The sequence below is a fragment of the Sparus aurata genome, chromosome 13 (genome assembly GCF_900880675.1).
Source record: "Sparus aurata chromosome 13, fSpaAur1.1, whole genome shotgun sequence".
NCBI lineage: Eukaryota > Metazoa > Chordata > Actinopteri > Spariformes > Sparidae > Sparus > Sparus aurata.
The window spans coordinates 9,737,129-9,756,115 of NC_044199.1; the positions used below are offsets into that span (position 1 = coordinate 9,737,129).

Genomic DNA, 18,987 nt, shown 5'->3' on the forward strand with positions numbered 1-18,987 from the left:
TGTTGAAGGGTGCCTGCGCAGGTGTGGTTGCTGCAAGAAAAGGAGTCATCAGCCATGGTAGGAGTGGATAGGCCCTTCTCCTAATATGATGCCATCCGATCGGTTGGTTTAGAGCTCTGGTTATCCGGATTTGGTAATCTTGAAAACTGTGTATCTGGATCAGGGTGATCCAATCCAATGTTGCATTGAAAAACCGGCATAAAAGTAAGCGGGATTACCTGATCCTGGATAGCATAAAATGGGATTTCCAAATCCAGATAATTTTGATCCAGATTAAATGTTTTGAACAACTGGCCCATAGTGTTTAGGAGTCTTACAAAATGGTGGTTGCTAACAAGCGGCTAACTGAGACAATAGAAGTTGTCACATCCATTAAACGTCTTCATGCCGAACATGGAGACTCATCAACTTACAGTCCGTCTGTACAGGCCGACTTAGTTACAAGCTATTCTAAGTCACAACTTGTAGACCGATCAAATATTAGAAAATTTCATGCAAGTCATGCATCCACAATGTTGCCTGCTTATAGCCTAACACTAGTTTTTTTTTTTTTACTTCTAGCGATTTCGTATACGCTTCGAAAAGCACAAAAGTGGTGCTCATCAGTGAAGACATCCATGAAGACTTCCGTTTGTGTTTGCCACAGAGATTATTTTCCGCAAAAAAATCCAGTTTGAAAATCCCACGGTATAACATGACCTCCTCCGAGTGTTTGGCCCGTGGCAAAGTTTTTTTGTGATGTCATGCCAGGCAAAAGTTCAACCTCAGGTTCAAGTTCAAGTCAAGATCTGATCACAACAATCTGGCTATTGGATGAGTATCCAGACACAAAAGTAAAGGGAGGGACCAAGTCTTGTTTCTGCGTGGGTCTGGTTGTCATGGGGAGAAACATACACATGCCAGGTGCTGACTAATATCGGATGACACCCCTGGCAGGTGCCCACGTGTTCACTGACCTATTGTGGTTTGAAGATTAAGTTATCCATAGATGGTTTCATCAGTGCCAACTAGACATGTGCATTGTTGCAGCGAGTCTTTATATATAATTTATAATAAGTAGGGTATGTTTGGCATGGACTGCAAAGATGCCTTATTTGGTCAGGTAAGGAGAAATTCGGTGGAACAGTTATTCATCCATAAATCTCAGTGACAGGGCAAGAGGCAACATGTAGGAAGAGATAAATAAACCTAATTGTTTTTTTTTCCTCCCTCTTCTTCTTCACCTCCTGTTCCTATGTGCAACATGCTCCCAATGATAAAAAGAAAACAATAAGAAAACAAAGAAAAACAGACCAACAATATCATTGCAGACACGGAGTCATTGCTCACCAGCACCGGAAAACAAAACAAAACAAACACGGTGTCAGTGTGCTCTCTCTCATGAGCAGCATAAATTGGTCAATCCTCCCACGCTGTGTCAGTCTCACGCACTCAGTCTGCGCGGGGAACATCGCTCCCGCACCTTCATGTAAGTACCAGTCTCTTTGATTCTGACAGCCTTCAGACGTGTGGCGACGTCTCCTCGACTGTTACGTATTTATTCGGTTTCATGGGGATATGGAACATTTAGTATTTTGTGTTTGATTCTGCTTCAGACCTTTTTTCTTTTTTCTTTTTTTTTTTTTTTTACCTCAGAGATTTCAATTTCAATTCCTATTATTGTGGTAGTTATCTACCAAAGATCTCCCACTTTGTGAGGATTCTGGTTGATCTTGTTAAAAGAAAAAGAAAAATCGTTCAGTTAAATCTTAACTACCAGGTCATTTGTAAAATAAATAAATAAATAAAACAATTAGGCCATTATTATCGTGTGAAATTCATCTCGTTTCATTTTGCCTGATTTTTTTTTTTTTTTTTTTTTAATCCTTCTTCCTCCTTCAAATCCTTTCAGTTTTTGGTTGTCGGTGTGTACACAGGCTGCTGATGGCGGCTAAATCCTGGCTGACTCATCCAGCCGCGCTGATGCTGCTCCTAATGAACTGGATGGAGTGCACGCTTTGCAGCGGTTTCACAGGTCGGTCCGCAGCCGTTTATGTCAATCATTAACTTTTCAGTCGCGTGCTGAGTTTAAGCATCGATCAATCGCTCGTGTGCAGTGTAAAACCTGTCCAAGCGACATAAGATTAATGAATGGGGCGTACAATGAATCAACTGGGGATGGTTGCCAGCATGGGTGCGACTTTGCGCAAACCTTTTCCATGGAATGAAGTCTAATAAATGCGCACGCAATAATCAGCAACAGGCAGTGATTAGATTCGGTTTCAAGCCATCCCTGCTGCAATGGATTGCCATGGATGGACTGTTTGCCACTTGGTGAGAGTTTGGGTGCCATGGTGTGGACAAAAGGAGCTCAATGAAAAAATAAAAGATGGCATTAGACAACTTATTTTAGGCAATGTGCAGGACGCACAATATTGACCAACGTCAGTAAAAAAAAAAAAAAACAACATGCAGAAATGTACTTTTTAAAGAGCATGAACCAAATTCACATATTTCATCAAAAACTCAAGTGTCACCGTCAATGTCCCCCACTTGGGGCCACCTCAGGCGATTTAAATAATAGAAAAGTAAAGCAGCAAACATTTTTTTTTTTTTACCAAAGTTAGAGTTAAGCAAGAAGCTCTGTACTGTAAGTAATTATCTTATATGTATTAAAAAAATCTGTCAAATAAGACGCAACAAACATTTTAAAGGTTTTTCAGTATGCATTCTGATGTTACAGTATATCCTGATAACACCTATTTTCTAATGAATAATAACACTCTTCATGCACATGTTGCTGGTAGTTGCTTAGCCTCAGTTTATAGGGTATTGTGCACATTTGATAAAATGTATAAGATATTTGTCATAATTTCAAACAAGACTCAGCAGCAAAGTGTTCCCTTTTGTTAGTTAAGATTTCTTGGTGCAAACTCCTGTGCAAATGATTTTTCACAAATAACGCGTTTAAAAAAGTGTAGGGGACAAAATCTGCTATTTCGAAAAGTGCCCCCAGTGTTAATGACACCTGTGTGCGGGTTTCTAAACAAAGATTGAACACTTAACGGTCACACTCAAATGCACACAGTCTGTAAATAGATATCCTTTTCACTTGCAGTGGATCCTCCTGCGGACATTGTGATATCAGACCCTGGTCATCTCGGATATCTTGACATTACATGGAGCCTCCCGACCAGCCTCACTGATAAGACGGAGTGCCCCAAACTGTATCAGCTGGAGTACTTTGACACATACAGGGACAGGTGGAATGTAAGTGCAAACCATTTAATTCTGCCCTTGCTAACTCGTCTAACCTCCTGACAAGAATTCAGAGATTTCTCTCACCCGATTAGCTATCCGAATGAGACGATGAATGGATGCATTGTTATGTCATTATTGCAACATGATCTCGCAGGATTACGACATGGAAGTGTCTCAAATTATGCTCATCTTCAGGTTCATAGTTTTCTTTTGGGTTACTGCTCGAATACTGCCTCAAAACACATTGGTTGCCCTCTCAGTAGAATATTTGTTAGCCTGTTTTGTCGGGGGTTGAAAAATCCAGATGTCTGAGCCATAATTCCAAACAAAACTTACGTCATTGCAGTGTGATGCGTTTTACCACGAATTGTCTAACCATAAAAATTCCCAGGTCAGTATTTTAACTTCCTGGACCTGGTTGAATGAACCGGATGATGCCAATGATTTAGGCATTGGAAATGTTCCTGATGGTGTCTTGGGCAATCAGAAGTCATGCTATGATGACAAAGACAGATGATCAATGATCATATCTCACCCTTTGACAATCAGTGTTCCTATCTTGAGTCCAGACTACCTTGAGGATGCATAAATCTCTTTCTTTTGCAATCTCGTACAGTCCAACAGGTTTAAATCTTAAAATATTGACTTGTACTATACTGAGGACTGATATCATCTTTTCCCAGCCCTGCCCTGTCTCAGTGGCATGTCTTTCAATAGGGCATTTGTTGTTGGCAGGGTAAGAGTTTCTACGAGGACACTGAAAACCTTCAGGGCATGATCTTTTTTAACCGCTGAGGTATTTTGTGTCAGATGGGACTGACTGTCATCAATGCTCGGCTGTAAGCATTTACAGGGAAACACATTGTCAGTTTTCCCACACCTCCTATATGAATCATATTAACGGCGTTGTGTTTCTGATTGGCAGGCTGTCAGGACGCCTCAGAGGACATACAGCGCCCAGTTTGACCTGACGAAAGATGTTAGAGTGCGAGTGTACACCTTGCTGAATGGACCCTGCACCAACGGCACTCTGACCAGGAGCACCAACTACACTGAACTGGTCCAGAAACCCCCCAGCACAGGTCAGTCTGAAAGCTGTTTTGTCGATGACAGATAAAGCATCAACATCAGACAAATTTGATGAGATGGCATTGATTGGTTTTATTCGTCGTTCTTCCCAAAGGTGTTGCAGACACAGCAGTCAAAGATTTTGTCTGCGTGTACCATAACATGAAGTACATTGAGTGCACTTGGGGAAGGAGCCCAAAGACGCCGGCATACTCACAGCACAACCTATATTTCTGGTATGTCACATCCCATCAAATATTTTAGCCACGCCAGCCATTGACTGTTTAAAATAAGTACAAAGTCAATGCAGAAAAGCGTGAACATGCACTCTTTCTAAAGGCCAGCAGGGGGCGGCTCCACTGTTTTAAAAAAGAAGTTAGATTGTATGTAAGCTTATGAGAAAATGACCTGACTTGTCACTCAGAAAGCAGTTTCCTGATTCAAGTCTCCTTCAATGCGGCATGATGTTCCTTTCGTAAAACATGGTCCCATGCAGAGTAAAACAGACGATAGTGGGGAATGCTTAGACACTTCTGGTCTAAAAAGCCAAGTCCAGATCCAGAATCACCTCAGGACGTATTTTGGGCGGGAAGCTTTTGCAAAGACAAGCTTTTTCTCTCCTTTCTCCGCCATGCAGCTGGCACCTAAAAGTCTGGGCAGAAAGATTACGAAAGCTTCACGCCAAAATGCACGAGTAGCTCTTTGCTTTTGGGAAACAGGCAGACTGCAACACGTGGCTCACCTTTAAAGGCGAGGCCAGTGGCAAGGTGTTTCAGGAGCAGCGTTTTCTTTGGGAGAGAGGAGCTTCTGTTGGCCTTTTTAACGTTCGAGACCTTTTACATGTACAAGGAAAGGAATAAAACAAAACAACCACAACAGACCTTGTTTAATGATCACCTTGAGAAACCAGCGTCAATGAACGAGACAAGCAAATGTAAACACAGTCTTGGAAATATCAGTGAGGATTGCGATCAGATAGTCTTATGTAAACCCCTGAGGAATTGTCTTTACAGCGTGTCAAAATCCACTTCATTATCATCAGGAGCAACATTGTCTCAATTATGGCGAAAATTCTAGATGATTTAATGAGTGCTGTTGAGGTTTCATGCGACTGAGTACTTCAAATTATTGGCCACCATTTAGGTAAAGGTGAACCTCTCCTAAACTCTCCGAAACTTACGATCTCAACAACACTGGCCCATCTCTTCCCCAGGCACATGGAACTGGAAAAGACGGAGGAATGTCCGAAATACCTCGTATTGAGCGGCGTCAGGAGCGGCTGCAACTTCACAGGGACGTATCTCCCTGATTTCACTGACATCATTTTCTGCGTAAATGGCTCCTCTCCTGAAGGGCCCCTTGAACCAGCATTCATCTCCCTGCAAATCCAAGACCATGGTACGTGCACGTTCTGGTAGCAGCAGTAAAGACATAACATTCAGACTGAGTGTGGGTGACGTGGTTATTGTTCCAATGTTTTGAGCCCGGGTCAACTGATTCCTTTCAGCCTCTTGCCACGATCTGTAATCTGCTCCGCTGTGTTTTTATGTTCATGCAGTGAAGCCTGAACCCACAGAGAAGCTGTATCTGCAAACAGGCTCTGACAGGAAGCTGGAACTACGCTGGGACCCTCCCGCTGGCAGGGTTCCTGGACCCTGCCTTGAATGGCAGATGGAACAGGATGGAAAAATTGCGCCGGTATGGATTATTTACATTTTTGCGGTATCAATCTCTAAGGCGCTGATGCAAAAGTGATGAAAACATTGCAGAGCCACCTGCTGAAAACAGTAGTTTAAGCACACAAGGAAAAGTAAAATAAGTCTCACGTCAGTTTTATTTATACAGCCCAAAATCACAATCGCGTTGCATGAGTGGGCTTTACAAACTGTACAGTGAATGGCATCCTCTGTCCTTAAACCCTTGACTCGAGTGAGGAAATTTTGCCATATTGAAAAAAAAACAAACAACCTTTTGGCAGGGAAAAAATATGGAACCTCAGGCAGTACCACAGAGGAGGGAACCCTCTCCCAGGATGGACAGACGTGCGACAGATGTTGTGTGCACAGAACAGGACAACAAAATTTATACAACACAGTTTATAATTTTCATTGACATAATGTCTGACACACATCATTTATACAGATAGATAGATAAAGATATATGTGAAGAGTGTGGATCCAGGAGTGTGGAAACACGTGCACCTTGTGTGTTTTGCAATTCGTTTTCTCGTATGTTCAACATTCCCAGATTACCTGGAATACATTTTTAATCACTAACCTCCGGCAACAGAGCTTGAAGTGATTCATCAACACACCTCTTAGTGGATAAATTACAGTAACACATACACTATGTGTCAAGAGAAAACCAATTCTTGTCATTTGATAATTGCAGACTTTTAATAAAAAACACTGTTGACATTTTGACAACCTTGGCAAGGCAGAATAATTGATTCCAGGTTATGTAAATCAGAAACATTAAATTCAACAGACAAATAAAAATACATTAAAAAGCAATAAAAATAAATTCTAAGCATGATGTGTCTTGCAAAGACCGCAACACCTACACAAAAGAAGAGAAGCATTAACATGTCTCACAACACCTTCATTACAGAAGTGATTACAGAGAAGAAAACTCTACTTTCTCTTACATGCAAACCTCACATGTCATAACGACGCGCTGTCTGACTTCACCAACTGCCCCGTAGCTGTGGGTGGCCAGCTAGGGGATGTATTAGCAGCTAGTTCGCTACATTTAACATGTTCTCTTAGCTTTTTGGACTAATAAGTAGATTAGGAAACAACTCTGTTAAATGCTGAAATGACACAGTCATATTTACACAAGCAAAAAAGCTCTCATAAAACATACCTCAGTCCTAACAGGCTACCCGGCGCGACAGTTACCGCGGGTGTGTGCTTTATGCTAGTCTTAGCAGCAGAAGGAGGCAGCTGTTGCCACCACAGCTCTGTTCAGCTCAGGGGCTGTGTGCTTTGTGCTAACGCGAGCCGCTACAAGAGCGTGTCGCTGCTGCAATGGTGTTTTTAATTGTTAGTATTCTGTTAGCGGCTGAACGATGGTCTGTCACTGATGCTGCTGCTCACTCATTTTTTGGGTCATGTGCTGTGTGCTTGATGCTACTGAGCCATCAAGCTGCTGAAGAGCAGGGCTCAGCGGTTCGGATATCAAGATATTTTAGCTTTACTTTCCCTGTCATTTTGTGCCGCTAGCTCACTTATAGCTCCAGCGATATGTCTGCCTCACCCTTTGTGCGTCACTAGATTTACTCATACTTGCACAAAAAAGCTGATTCATGCAGCTTTCAGCTAGTTAAGGCTTCAGGCTATAAGCAAGTGTCAAGCTCTGACTTAATTTCTTCACTTGTTTTTTGTTGTTGACAGAAGATTATCACCGGACAGACTTTGCCCCTCACCCACGACGAAAAAATAAGCTGCTTCAGGGTTCGGTCCAGATTGAACAAGTATTGTGCAGAAAAAAGCCTTTGGAGTGAGTGGAGTCGTCCGATGTGCCACCCAGGTAATGATGTCTCAATTTATGAAAAAAATACAAAGTTTTTCTACCTAATATATGAGTATATAAATCTAATTTTCCAGTGAAAAATCAGTTCACCAGTGAGAAAAACAAGCTTTTACTATGGAAAAAAATGAAAACAACATTATGAATGCTCTATCAATCGTCAGTACTCTCCCAGTCACTGTCCATCTTGAAGTTCCTTTTAGAATTTCCCCTCAATCACTAAATCTTTTTTTTGCACATTGCATGTGTCACAGACAAATGTGTAAGTCTGTTTGGGTGTTTCATTTTGGTTTTTAAATTCCAGTGAGATTTGAATTATATCCCGAATTCTTGAGGGATCTTTTCTGTTTTTTTTTCACTGAATAAAAACTAAGCTGTAAAGCAACTTTTTTGTTTAAAGCCACATCATCAAGTCTTCATTAACTTTGTGGAATCTCAGCTGGAAGGCCCCGATGTCGTCATTATATGGTACGTTTAATTTTGTGTTATTTATTATTACCACTGTTTTATTTTAATTGGACTCTTTTTAGTGTCACGGTTCGCCCTTCTCCGTGATCCCAATCAACTCCAACTCAAGTTTATTTCACTCCATATCATTTTCAGAGCTCAACAGGATCTTGAATTTTACTCTTTGAATTTGAAATACTGAGAACTATTAAAGACACATATCCACTGACACTCTCGTGATACTGATAGTCATTCTAATGTGTTCAGTGTTGTTTTAAAAATCATTTGCCATCTTTTCTAATGTGTCCTCTTTTGTTTTACAGCCACAGATGTTGCCTTACGTCGGTCTTTTGAAGGGCAGGATGAAAGGTCATCTTCCAAACTAAAAGTTTTCGTCATTTTTTGAGCTTCAAACAAGAGACGTCCAGTTATACTTTTGTGAATGTGTTTTGGACCACTTATTATTTTGAATGTAGGGGATTTTTACCCCCCCCCCCACTAACCAGTTGAGCACAAGTCCAGCATTATCTTAAGTGCCTGTCTTCTAGACGGGCTATCTACGTAAATGCAGTTTAAAAACTTTATTATTTCACTTCATGTTGAAAGTTGCATTACATTTATTACTTTTTACTTGGATTGCTATTTTTGTTTTTTGCACTGAAGATTGACTGAAATGTACACTTTATATGTATAAAGCATATATATCTATATATAGATATATATAGATATAAATAGATATTAAGCATACTTTGAAAGTTTAGATGATAAATGTATGTGAGTGGCCTGCACTAAAGATAGACTTACTGAAGTTATTTCACCTTAATGCACAGATCTTACCTTCATTGCACCACCAGTAACTCATACTGTGTGTTTACACTGTTTACTTGTGAGTACACCTTTGTGGTGATGGGTGTGATGAAACACAATTCAATTTGTAAGAAATAATGTCAAACAATATCTCTTGTCTCCTCTGCCTCAGGAGACATTTTATATAAAAGGGGCATTTTTGACAAATGAGGTACATAACTGTACTTTTGACAGTACTGAGCTGACCATAATGATATAACCTGTTTAGCTTTATGACTTCTAATTTTTTTTCTTAAGTTCTTATTTGATGAAGCTGCCAGCTGTGTTCTGATATGTGCACTGTACTTTAATGTTATTTGAGGGCATGGGCGTATACACATTGCACGGAGAGTAGAAGAAAGGGGGTTCAATACGAGTCCAGTCACTCATTCTTGCCACTAGAAGGTAAATGTGAGTGTTGGACACAGACTGCCTACTTCAACACCTTCTGCTGAAAGTGACCCCAGAGAAGTCCACCTCCATGTCCACAATACGAAAATAACTTATTCTGTCACTGTTTGTTTGAGTGTTTTCTGGTTGAGTACTTGCCACATCTCTTGCCAGTTCATTCAGACTTGAAGCATCACAGTGCATTCATAAAATAAAAGTTTTGCTCAAACTGTGCTGCTGTGAGTTTCCTTCATTGCACTACAGATGGTTGATAATGGTGTCCCACAAGGGCCAATATTAGGCCCCCTATTGTTAGCTCTGTTACCAGTCACAATCTTCTTTTGGCAACCTTCAGACCTTCTTAATTATTTGAAACTTGGAAATCCAACCATACAGTAGAGCATTATAAATAATTCAACTCATGTCCAACTAATCACCAAAACACTAAAAATACAAATTAGAACAAATTAGAACAAAGCTTGTTTCTCCTTTCAGAGTGAAAAATAACGACAGTGTACAATCCCCTATAATATCTAAAAAGGATTATGGAGATATCTTGTGTGTTTTTGCAATTGCCACTGCCCATAAACCACTGAAAGCCATTAACCAGACTGTTTGATTTGATATACTCAGGAAAACTATTGATCATTTTCTGTACACTGTACTCAGTTTGAAGTGATAACCATGACACTGAATCACAGAGTAGGTTAACTTAGAAAGTGTAACGCAAAAACTGTAGCTGAACTGCGGAAAAACTGATGAGAAACACTCGTTCCTCTGCGGGGCCATCGATGTTCTTCTTGCTGATGTTTTTAATTAGATATGTAAATCTCTTCAGAAGTATGCGTGTCTCTAATTACTGCTCTGTTTGACAGAATTGTCATGCTATGATGCTCTCAGCATCTTGATCTTAATGAGACCGAAACGCTGAACTAAATAAAGCACAATGCAAAAATTACAGTGTAATGTGTTTCAGGTGTCAGTTGTTTGTGTTCCGTAGGCTAGCACATCTAATTTGAAACATTTACAACAACGTTAAAAGATCTGACTACCAGCTTTAGTAATGTTTGGGTGTGTGCATCCACAGTGGGGGAAGCATGTGCAAAATGTAGCTCTATGTATGCCTGTACTCTTATGTTTGGACACTGAAAACGATCAGTGACAGGGGTTTGAAATGTGAAAGTTATCAAAATTTGTAATACATACTGCTGTAACACAGTGTCACACTTGTGTGTCTATAAAATGTCCAAATCAGGACCTCCTGGTTTCCTGGACTTTTTTTTTTCTAATGCTTATTTTTTGTTGTTTAGATTTTATTTGACTTGTCTTTGTAAGGTTAGTTACTTTTTTTGCAGAAGTGACATGTAACTAAACTGTAATGAGCCTGACCCTCGTGTGTTTTTGCTTTTGCTTTAGAAGAGAAAGAAGTCACGCCTGACCCCGGGTCGGACATGGTACCTGTCTATGTCTACGTCGCTGTTGCCGTCATTGCCACACTGGTGCTGTCGCTGTGTGTGGGAGCAATGCTGAGATTGTGAGTAAGCGCATTTAAACTATACAGTGTAGTGTGCACTCAGTAAGATATGATAGAATAAGTGGGATTAAAGCTCTCAAAGTTACCTGTGATTCCCCTGTTAGGAGGGCACCCAAGCAAGAGAAGGAGCCGGACTCTCTGCTCACCACCCTCTTCGCCCAAAATCCACTTCCGACGGCGGGGGGAGGCCTGAGAAGATGAGAAAAAACCTCTGACAGATGTTTTGACTGCATCGACATTATTTCAGGACGTCGTATTTGAAAGTCATACGACGGAGCTCAGTCCTCAGCTGAGATTTTAACCACTGCTAACAAATCACTGAAGATAATACACATTGGGGTGAAGGTTCAGTATTATTATGTTACGCTTGCCTTTTTAGTTTACATTTTTATACAAATGCTTGAATCTATGAACTGCTTGAAGTTGCAAACTGGAATCCTGTGTTGTCTCTGATGTGCTGCCAGCCGAGGGAGTCAACAGAGGTTAATTTGCAGATGTTGTGTCCAGGGGTCATTAAGGAGGATTTGTTGTTTGTGTTTTATTATTTGCCACATCGCTTGCCAGGTGATTCAGTCCACTTGATCCCGCTGGGGAATTAAGACCTTTCTTTTTTATTGAATTCAGTAACATGTTTTTGGTTTAATTGTTTACTTTTTCTGCCTCAACTCTTGCCAGTCTAAACCCAGTAAACAGCGATAGTGAAATGGACTTTATTGCACACTTCAAACAAATGAAGTCTTTCATCGCAAACAGAATTTATTATTGTTGTATTTTTTTTTTATATATATATAAACGGAAGACTAGCCAGTTTTGTGATGAAGAGTTTGAATTAACAATCTGTAAATGTTGACGCAGTTTCGTTAAAAACATGCCAAATGTTACACCAAATGTAACCACCCTCCCTTTGGCTTTTGAACATTTTATTTCATGAAATGGAGGAGTTGGTCGGACCATTACTTTTTTTAACGAGCTCTTCGCATCATAAAACAACAGATATCTGACTGTCTACTCCTATTAACTTTAGAAATAAACATTTTACAAGCAGCCAGAACAAGAACTAATATGCACATTATGAGTGTATCACCTGCAGCTTTTATGCTCTCATACAGGAATATTTTGAGCTCTGTGTGTGTTAACGGGGGCCTGAAACGTAAATGATTTTTAATGATTACTAGCCTACTAATGATCCTCATCAAAATGATATTTGCTTGTTCAGCTACTCTCTCAGTGAGAGTTACAGGATTTTGAACCATTACCTCCTTTTATATTTACTGTTATAATGACTTAAATTAAAATATTAAACAAACGCACGATACTGTTTGTTGTGTGGTTTACGTCGCCTCAGTATCTCATGAGTGACATTGGTTGTGTTTTTTTTTAAAGTACACACACACACCACCACCACAACCACCACCACCACCACCAGCACCACCAGCTACAAAAAAAGCCCAGTTTTCTTTGCAAGAAGCAAATGTTTGGGTTTTTGTAATTCAAACACTGGATATCAATAGTGTTCATTTCTGTTTTATTTGGTGGCCTATTTCAAATAAAGCTCATTGTTGATGAAACTACGAACTTTCGTTTGCAGTCACTTTGCTAACAAACGCTCACAGCAACAAGTTAATATTCTGTAACATCTTTTTTTATGACCTTCTAGCCTTTGAAAGTTTTTTGTGTCTTGCTGACTAAGTTTAGTGTACAAAGTGATCAGTGGTGATCAGTCAGCCACTGATTTTAGAGGAGACATATTTCAGGATCATAATTTTATTTTGGGTTACTGCGAGAATAGGTTTACATGCTTTAGTGCTCAGAAGTTTTCTCATGCTGTCCACTGCAGCAGCGCTGTCTTCCCCAGATACAAAGTCTGCTCTGATTGGTCAGCTCACAGGCGCCCAAGCCGGCACTGGTCACCATGTCTCTGGCTGGCTCAGCTTCCAGTTAGCTTAGGCAGGATAGCTGATAGGGTATTTCAGGAGCAGTGTTTTCCGTGGGAGGGAGGCACTTCTGCTGGCCTGGACTTTGGTCTCTAAACTTTCGAGACCTTCAATATGCACAAGAGCCTAAATAACACACTGACGGAAAGGAAAAATGTGGAAAAAAACATAGTGGATGAAATCATGTCGAACATCAACCCAGCCTTGTATTAATCAGGCATACATGCAAACACTTAAGTTACTTAATCTAAGTAGCTATGCACTGGCCCTGCCAAACAAACAAATACATAGTATTGTAAATCAGTTAAATAAGGTTTAATGAGGTTACAATGATTGAATTAAAGTGTCCACATCAGCTAACAGGGTGTTATTGAGGACAGAGGGGCAGACTGCCCGGCTGAAACCTATATTTCTATAACTCGCTGAACTCTTTGCCTCATCAGAGCTGCAGAAGACAAAACAATCTAATGGAGACTTATCGTGCCTGGCTCTCACCATCAACAATAAAGTTGGTTTCACTCCAGTGAGTTTAATAACTTGAATGACCGAAGGAACCAATTAAATGTCTTTGATTTGACATGAGTAAACACATATGGGTGATTTACTTTTAAAAATGAAAATAGGCTTCTATGAAAATGTGGGGTTTTCTATCGTACTCAGCCCCGTCTGCCATGGCTGGTTGCTCTTAAAGAGTCACAACATATTTGTGTTCTAGGAACAATTATTACAAGCAGTGATGTGTTATGTAAATAATATTTCTGTTGGCAACTTATTGCATTTTCAAACAGAAAAATATTTTTACAACCTTTCCCATAAATCAACCTCAGCAGCCTCAAAGCCATTCATGAGAGAACAATCTGTAACCAACGGAGTTGTCCTTGGATATTTTTTTCTATACTGCAGGAAAGTTGGTTTTGATGATGAAGGTCATGTATTTTGCGTTATTCTTGGAAATTTTGAGTTATTTCCATCATTATAACTAATTGTAGTTTGCTTTGGATAAAAAAAAAACCAAAACAATAAATCTAATGTAATGTGTTCTCTCATTTCAAACAGTAAAGAACCCACATGTGTCCCATTTGTCACTAAATCGAAAAACAAACCAGCCCCAATCTACATTAAGATAAGAACAAAAAGTATGTAAATATATGGGGGATGCTAAATGTCAACTATTTGGCTAGTGAAGAAAGAAAAAGATGTCTTGAAATGAAATTTAGGTTAGCTGAAGGTGTATAGGGGCTGACACACCCACACCTGGAGTAGATTGTCAATCGGCGCCTGCTGATAAGCAGTGTAATAACACTGTGTTTTAAGCGTCTTAACATGCTCCAAATCTCACCCCAAAAGGTATGCAGCATGAGCAGACACCTAAGAACACAGCACTGTCGCGTTTATGACTCACAATGAATAAAAAAGTGGTTAAAACAGTGTGTTTGTGCAAGCAGCTACATACCGTTTGTTGACATCCATGTCGTAGACCAAAGTAGTCGATCCGTCGAGCGTGCGCTTACTCCCTCACTGGCAGCGACGGAAACTTGAATTTTGCAGACAGAAACGTATTCCAGCATTTTCGTTTTTCTGTTCATAATGTACATGTTCATGTTACAGCCTGCCATGAGCCATTAGCCTTACAATAGCCTGTTATGAGTCTATTCGCTCTGCACCGAGAGCTAGCTTGTCTGCTCATGCTAATGGTTCTTGCAGAGAGCAGAGCAGAGAGTCCGTGATGATCGAAGCTGTTTACGAAATAGTCACGATGGAGAGCTTGTCTGATGTCGAAGTGGAAGACATCGACGACGAACTTTTTGAATTCGACGGTAGTCCATATTTGTTCGTACCGGAGTATACAGATGAGGAGTTACTAGCACTAGAGAACAAGAGAGCGGAGAGAGAGGCGCAGAGAGCGTAACAGGCAGAGGCGGCTTCACGGCCAAGGACATCGGCGACCTGGTGGTGCTCTTGTGGATGTTGTGTCCAAATGGATACAGAAGAGGAAAGCCTATGCTGTAAGGAATGGGACATCATACAGCCTGATGTGTCCCAGGATAGTGCACAGTGTGTCACCCGCACAGAGTTCAAACAGAGTTTGCACGTCTATTTGAAGGACGACCAGCCACAACGGTGATGTTTTGGGGTCGTAAAGAGGCAAACGGTGGAAGCTTATATTCTTATATTTCTTCATTCTGTTGCCACAATTGGGCATTGCACAAACTCGTACCATTTTCAGTAACTAGCGCTGCTTCGATCATCACGGACTCTCTGCTCTGCTCTCTGTAAGAACCATTAGCATGAGCAGACAAGCTAGCTCTCTGTGCAGAGCGAATAGACTCCTAACAGGCTATTGTAAGGCTAATGGCTCATGGCAGGCTGTAACATGAACATGTACGTTATGAACAGAAAAACGAAAATGCTGGAATACGTTTCTGTCTGCAAAATTCAAGTTTCCATCGCTGCCAGTGAGGGAGTAAGCGCACGCTGGACGGATCGACTAGTTTGGTCTACGACATGGATGTCAACAACTGGTATGTAGCTGCTTGCACAAACACACTGTTTTAACCACTTTTTTATTAATTGTGAGTCATAAACGCTACAGTGCTGTGTTCTTAGGTGTCTGATCTTGCTTCATACCTTTTGGGGTGAGATTTGGAGCATGTTAAGACGCTTAAAACACAGTGTTAAGTTCTGACCCCATGCTGTTAGCTGTCAATGCTAACTCTCCGTTCAAGGAGCCCTGTTAGGGGTGGACCAAACGTGTTCGCGTTTTCGGTACTGGCTAGTCAAGGGTAGCTTGAGCGATAAAGCTACATGTTGAAATCGACCAAAGTTCTCCTTTAAAGCTGGCTTTATTCCATTTAGTAATGCAAACTACAAACATTGCTCACCAGGACACTCGGAATCGTTTACATTTGTGTTCATACCTGTGCTTCTCCTGCTTTGACAGTGAAAATGTATGCTTTGAAAGAAAATCTCTATAAACACAATCTCCCTCAACTTGACTTAAATGGGGCTGCAAATTAATCTCAATAGGGGTTTTAAACAAACCAGAGTTTCTGGCTGGCAGTCTATGGGGGTGAGGTCTGCAGTGTGACACGGACAGATTAGGAATGAGATAGCAGGTATCACACAAAGGGACTGCTACACTATTTGCCAATTTTCCCTTTCTGTTTTTGAATGTATGATACCTGTATACTTTTTTTTTTTGCTCTTGTCGCCCTCTAGTGTCCAGATAGTATTTAGCACCCACCTTATAAATGAATAAAATGAGTGTTACTGTAATTAAAGAAATGAATGTGATTTAGTTGTTATGATGCAATTTTGGGAGACGCTACGGGGAGAAAAGTAAAAGTACTGAATATCACCTTGAAACTTCCACAGTGGATCAGACACATGACAATTATTTTTTGGATTACAAGTTGTCTAGTTGAATTTGCACTTGGTCCCATACATCTCCAACAAACATTGAATAAAACCAGGTTGAAAATGTTTGTTTTGTTGACACATTGCAGTCAGGGATTTTTAACGAAGGTAAGTTTGAATAGTTCCTTTTCTCATTCCACAAATCAGAAAAACGACCAATTCAAAACAACCATTCAAAAATGTTACATTGCTGCAACGTTATTAGGAATACAATGTTATATAAATCAGGCTATGACTGATATATGAATATACATATGAACAGACAAAAATGGCCTTAATTGACAGAGAAAAAATGGTAAATGTGGTACAAATTAGTTATCGCCATTAAACATTCCTAGCTGATTCCTTACATGAGGAACATTATCATTATTATATCTTGCATTACAGTGTGTGCGGGTGCAAGTGCTTGTGAGTGTACGCTTGAGTTGGTTGTCAAATATATTGATAAAAAATAGTATTCACAAATGTAATGAAATGGGCACTGTTTTGCATAAATATGATACAAAAATGAATGTGTCTTTTGGATGTTTTTCCCCCCCGATAGTCTGGAGGAAGTCTTGTTATTAAAGCAAAACAGCCCAACAACTCAAAATTGAAGTCCTGAAGACCAGAGCTGGATACAACCAAAAAATAACTACACACTCCAATATGTAATGAAAATGGTCATTAAACATAGAATTTCCACTGCATGATATTCTTCTTTCATGTTGGGAAAGTGAGCATGTGGTTTGAGGCTGACGTTTGTCTTTTAGCATTTCACCCAACATTCATTGACGTCCACAAGGTCAGCGAGGCAGCTGACGGCTTCCCACGGCGGGTCCCGCCTGACTGTCCGTGTGCATGTGTGTGTCTCTGGGGTAGCTGTTTGTCTCTTGTGTAGTTCATTGCTCAGTAGTAACAAAAGAAGGCCCTTACACGATTAAACAAAACAGGAAAAAATGAGAGAAACTCTGACACACACGCTCTCACACACTAATGTTTCCCATGCTTGTGCCACGCTGCTCAGATCACTTGGGACGCGGCCTCTGACGGCTGTGAGGCACGTCCAAGTGAAGCAACCTTGCTGCATGACAAAACACAATATAATGATTGGTGTGCAGTTCGATGAGTGATTCTGAGGAGGCACAGAAAAGTAATTGAAGTGATTTTGACTGTTGAATCTGGGTTGAATGGGGCCCAGGTGACTTGCAGGGCAGCATGAGTGTGACGGTGGAGGAGAAGTGAGTAACTTCTTTCAGGTTAATATGTAATTTTGGCGGAGCCAGGCTTGACAGAGGATTGGTCGGGGGGGGTAATGTGTAGCCCGGGCTCTACTTTTCAGTCCGTTTATCTGCAGACGACTTTCCACTGCTGAGGATCGCAGGACGAGCTGGTCACCTTCAGGTCTGCATTGTATCCTTTTCTTGGGAGTTTTTCAGTACATCTGTGCTTAATCTCCTCAACTAAAACAATGGTTTCCGTCCTCAGGCATGACGGTGCCAGAGCCAGCCGTTGTCTCTGTCCCCCAGGCTCAGTAACTGGAATCTGTCCCTGCAGAGTGAAAAGAGTGCAGGGCCTGTCTGGTTACTGCACCCAGGGGCCAGACTTCTCTCCGAAAAGGCCCACGTTATCTCTACTACAGCTACAATTCACTGCTTGAGATGTAGAAATGTGACTGAATGTGTTGTGTGAACAAACAGCTGCACGAAAGGGTTTTTTTCTTGTTTCTTTTCCTCTGCTGACCTACAGTGAGAGTTAGAATGCTAATCCTCTCAAGCAAAATCGTTGCTCATGTCCAAAGTATTCGGAGATGAGGGCATGTAGCAGCAGCTGCATTATCTTCAGCTGCAGAATGATTCAGTGTTGTGTCTCAGGTCAGTCTGACTGAAGTCCGGTGCCCACCGCAATCAGAACAATCTTGGTCTCAGCACCACTGGTATCTCAAAAGTTTCTTATCTTGGCAAAAAAACAAAAACAATCATATGGTGCTCTCATTGTAGTCTTCTCTATCTGTTCCGCTTCGTTATTTTCATAGAGCGTAGCGAAACAATCAAGATAAACACATCAAATGTAACCTGATGTAAACTTGAAAACATGCCAGCGCTTGAATCCCCCCTTCAGCTGCGGGAAAGAATCACAGCTCCATCTCCGGCCCCTCACGGTATGGGCCGGCAAAGCAGAAGCTAGAATCAGATCACAGGGGATATGAGCATCTGGAACTTAGATTTACCGTGAAAAAAAAAAAAAGAAGCAAAACATGAACATTGCCTTTGTTGAGACATTTCCTGAAGGAGCAGTTCTCCGAAGAAATAAAATTCAGTCATTATTTATTCACTAACATGCCGGTGAAAAGTCTGGTAGAGTTTTGAAGTCGTTCCTGGAGCTTCACAGCAAAACAGCGTTACAGCATTCTCGTAAACAACTGCAGTAGATGGGAAGTTGTTTTGAAATGTATAAAAATCAACAAAAAAACCCCCCAAAATGGCCAACAAGGCCCAAATTGATTTGAAATGACGTTCACCCCCTTGCATTTCAGATAGTGTGCTTGCTAACACATTTAGCTTGTAGCCCATGTGAAGACTTTGGCTTTTAAAAAGGGTG

At 40.8% G+C, this 18,987-nt stretch overlaps 1 protein-coding gene and 1 long non-coding RNA gene across 5 annotated transcripts; one reads left to right on the forward strand and one right to left on the reverse strand.

The window, feature by feature from the left end:
* The first annotated feature begins 1,417 nt into the window (after positions 1–1,417).
* On the forward strand, positions 1,418–12,628 carry il13ra2 (interleukin 13 receptor, alpha 2). Of its 4 annotated transcripts, none has more exons than XM_030437016.1 (10): positions 1,418–1,468; positions 1,917–2,014; positions 3,098–3,249; positions 4,166–4,322; positions 4,424–4,544; positions 5,522–5,706; positions 5,867–6,006; positions 7,704–7,839; positions 10,939–11,056; positions 11,161–12,628. In XM_030437016.1, coding segments are annotated over exons 1-10 (1,206 nt in total). In that variant the 5' UTR covers positions 1,418–1,466; the 3' UTR covers positions 11,258–12,628. The 4 variants fall into 4 exon arrangements, with proteins under 4 accessions (XP_030292876.1, XP_030292877.1, XP_030292879.1 ...); XM_030437017.1 differs by having other exon boundaries at positions 7,707–7,839; XM_030437019.1 differs by lacking the exons at positions 10,939–11,056; positions 11,161–12,628 and adding exons at positions 8,240–8,307; positions 8,610–9,751.
* A 176-nt stretch (positions 12,629–12,804) lies between these two features.
* LOC115594777 (uncharacterized) lies at positions 12,805–16,518 on the reverse strand. The gene is made up of 2 exons (XR_003986552.1): positions 15,909–16,518; positions 12,805–13,128 (listed from the first exon to the last, which is right to left on the reverse strand). It is a non-coding gene; the product is annotated as an uncharacterized LOC115594777 (long non-coding RNA).
* Positions 16,519–18,987: the final 2,469 nt, after the last annotated feature.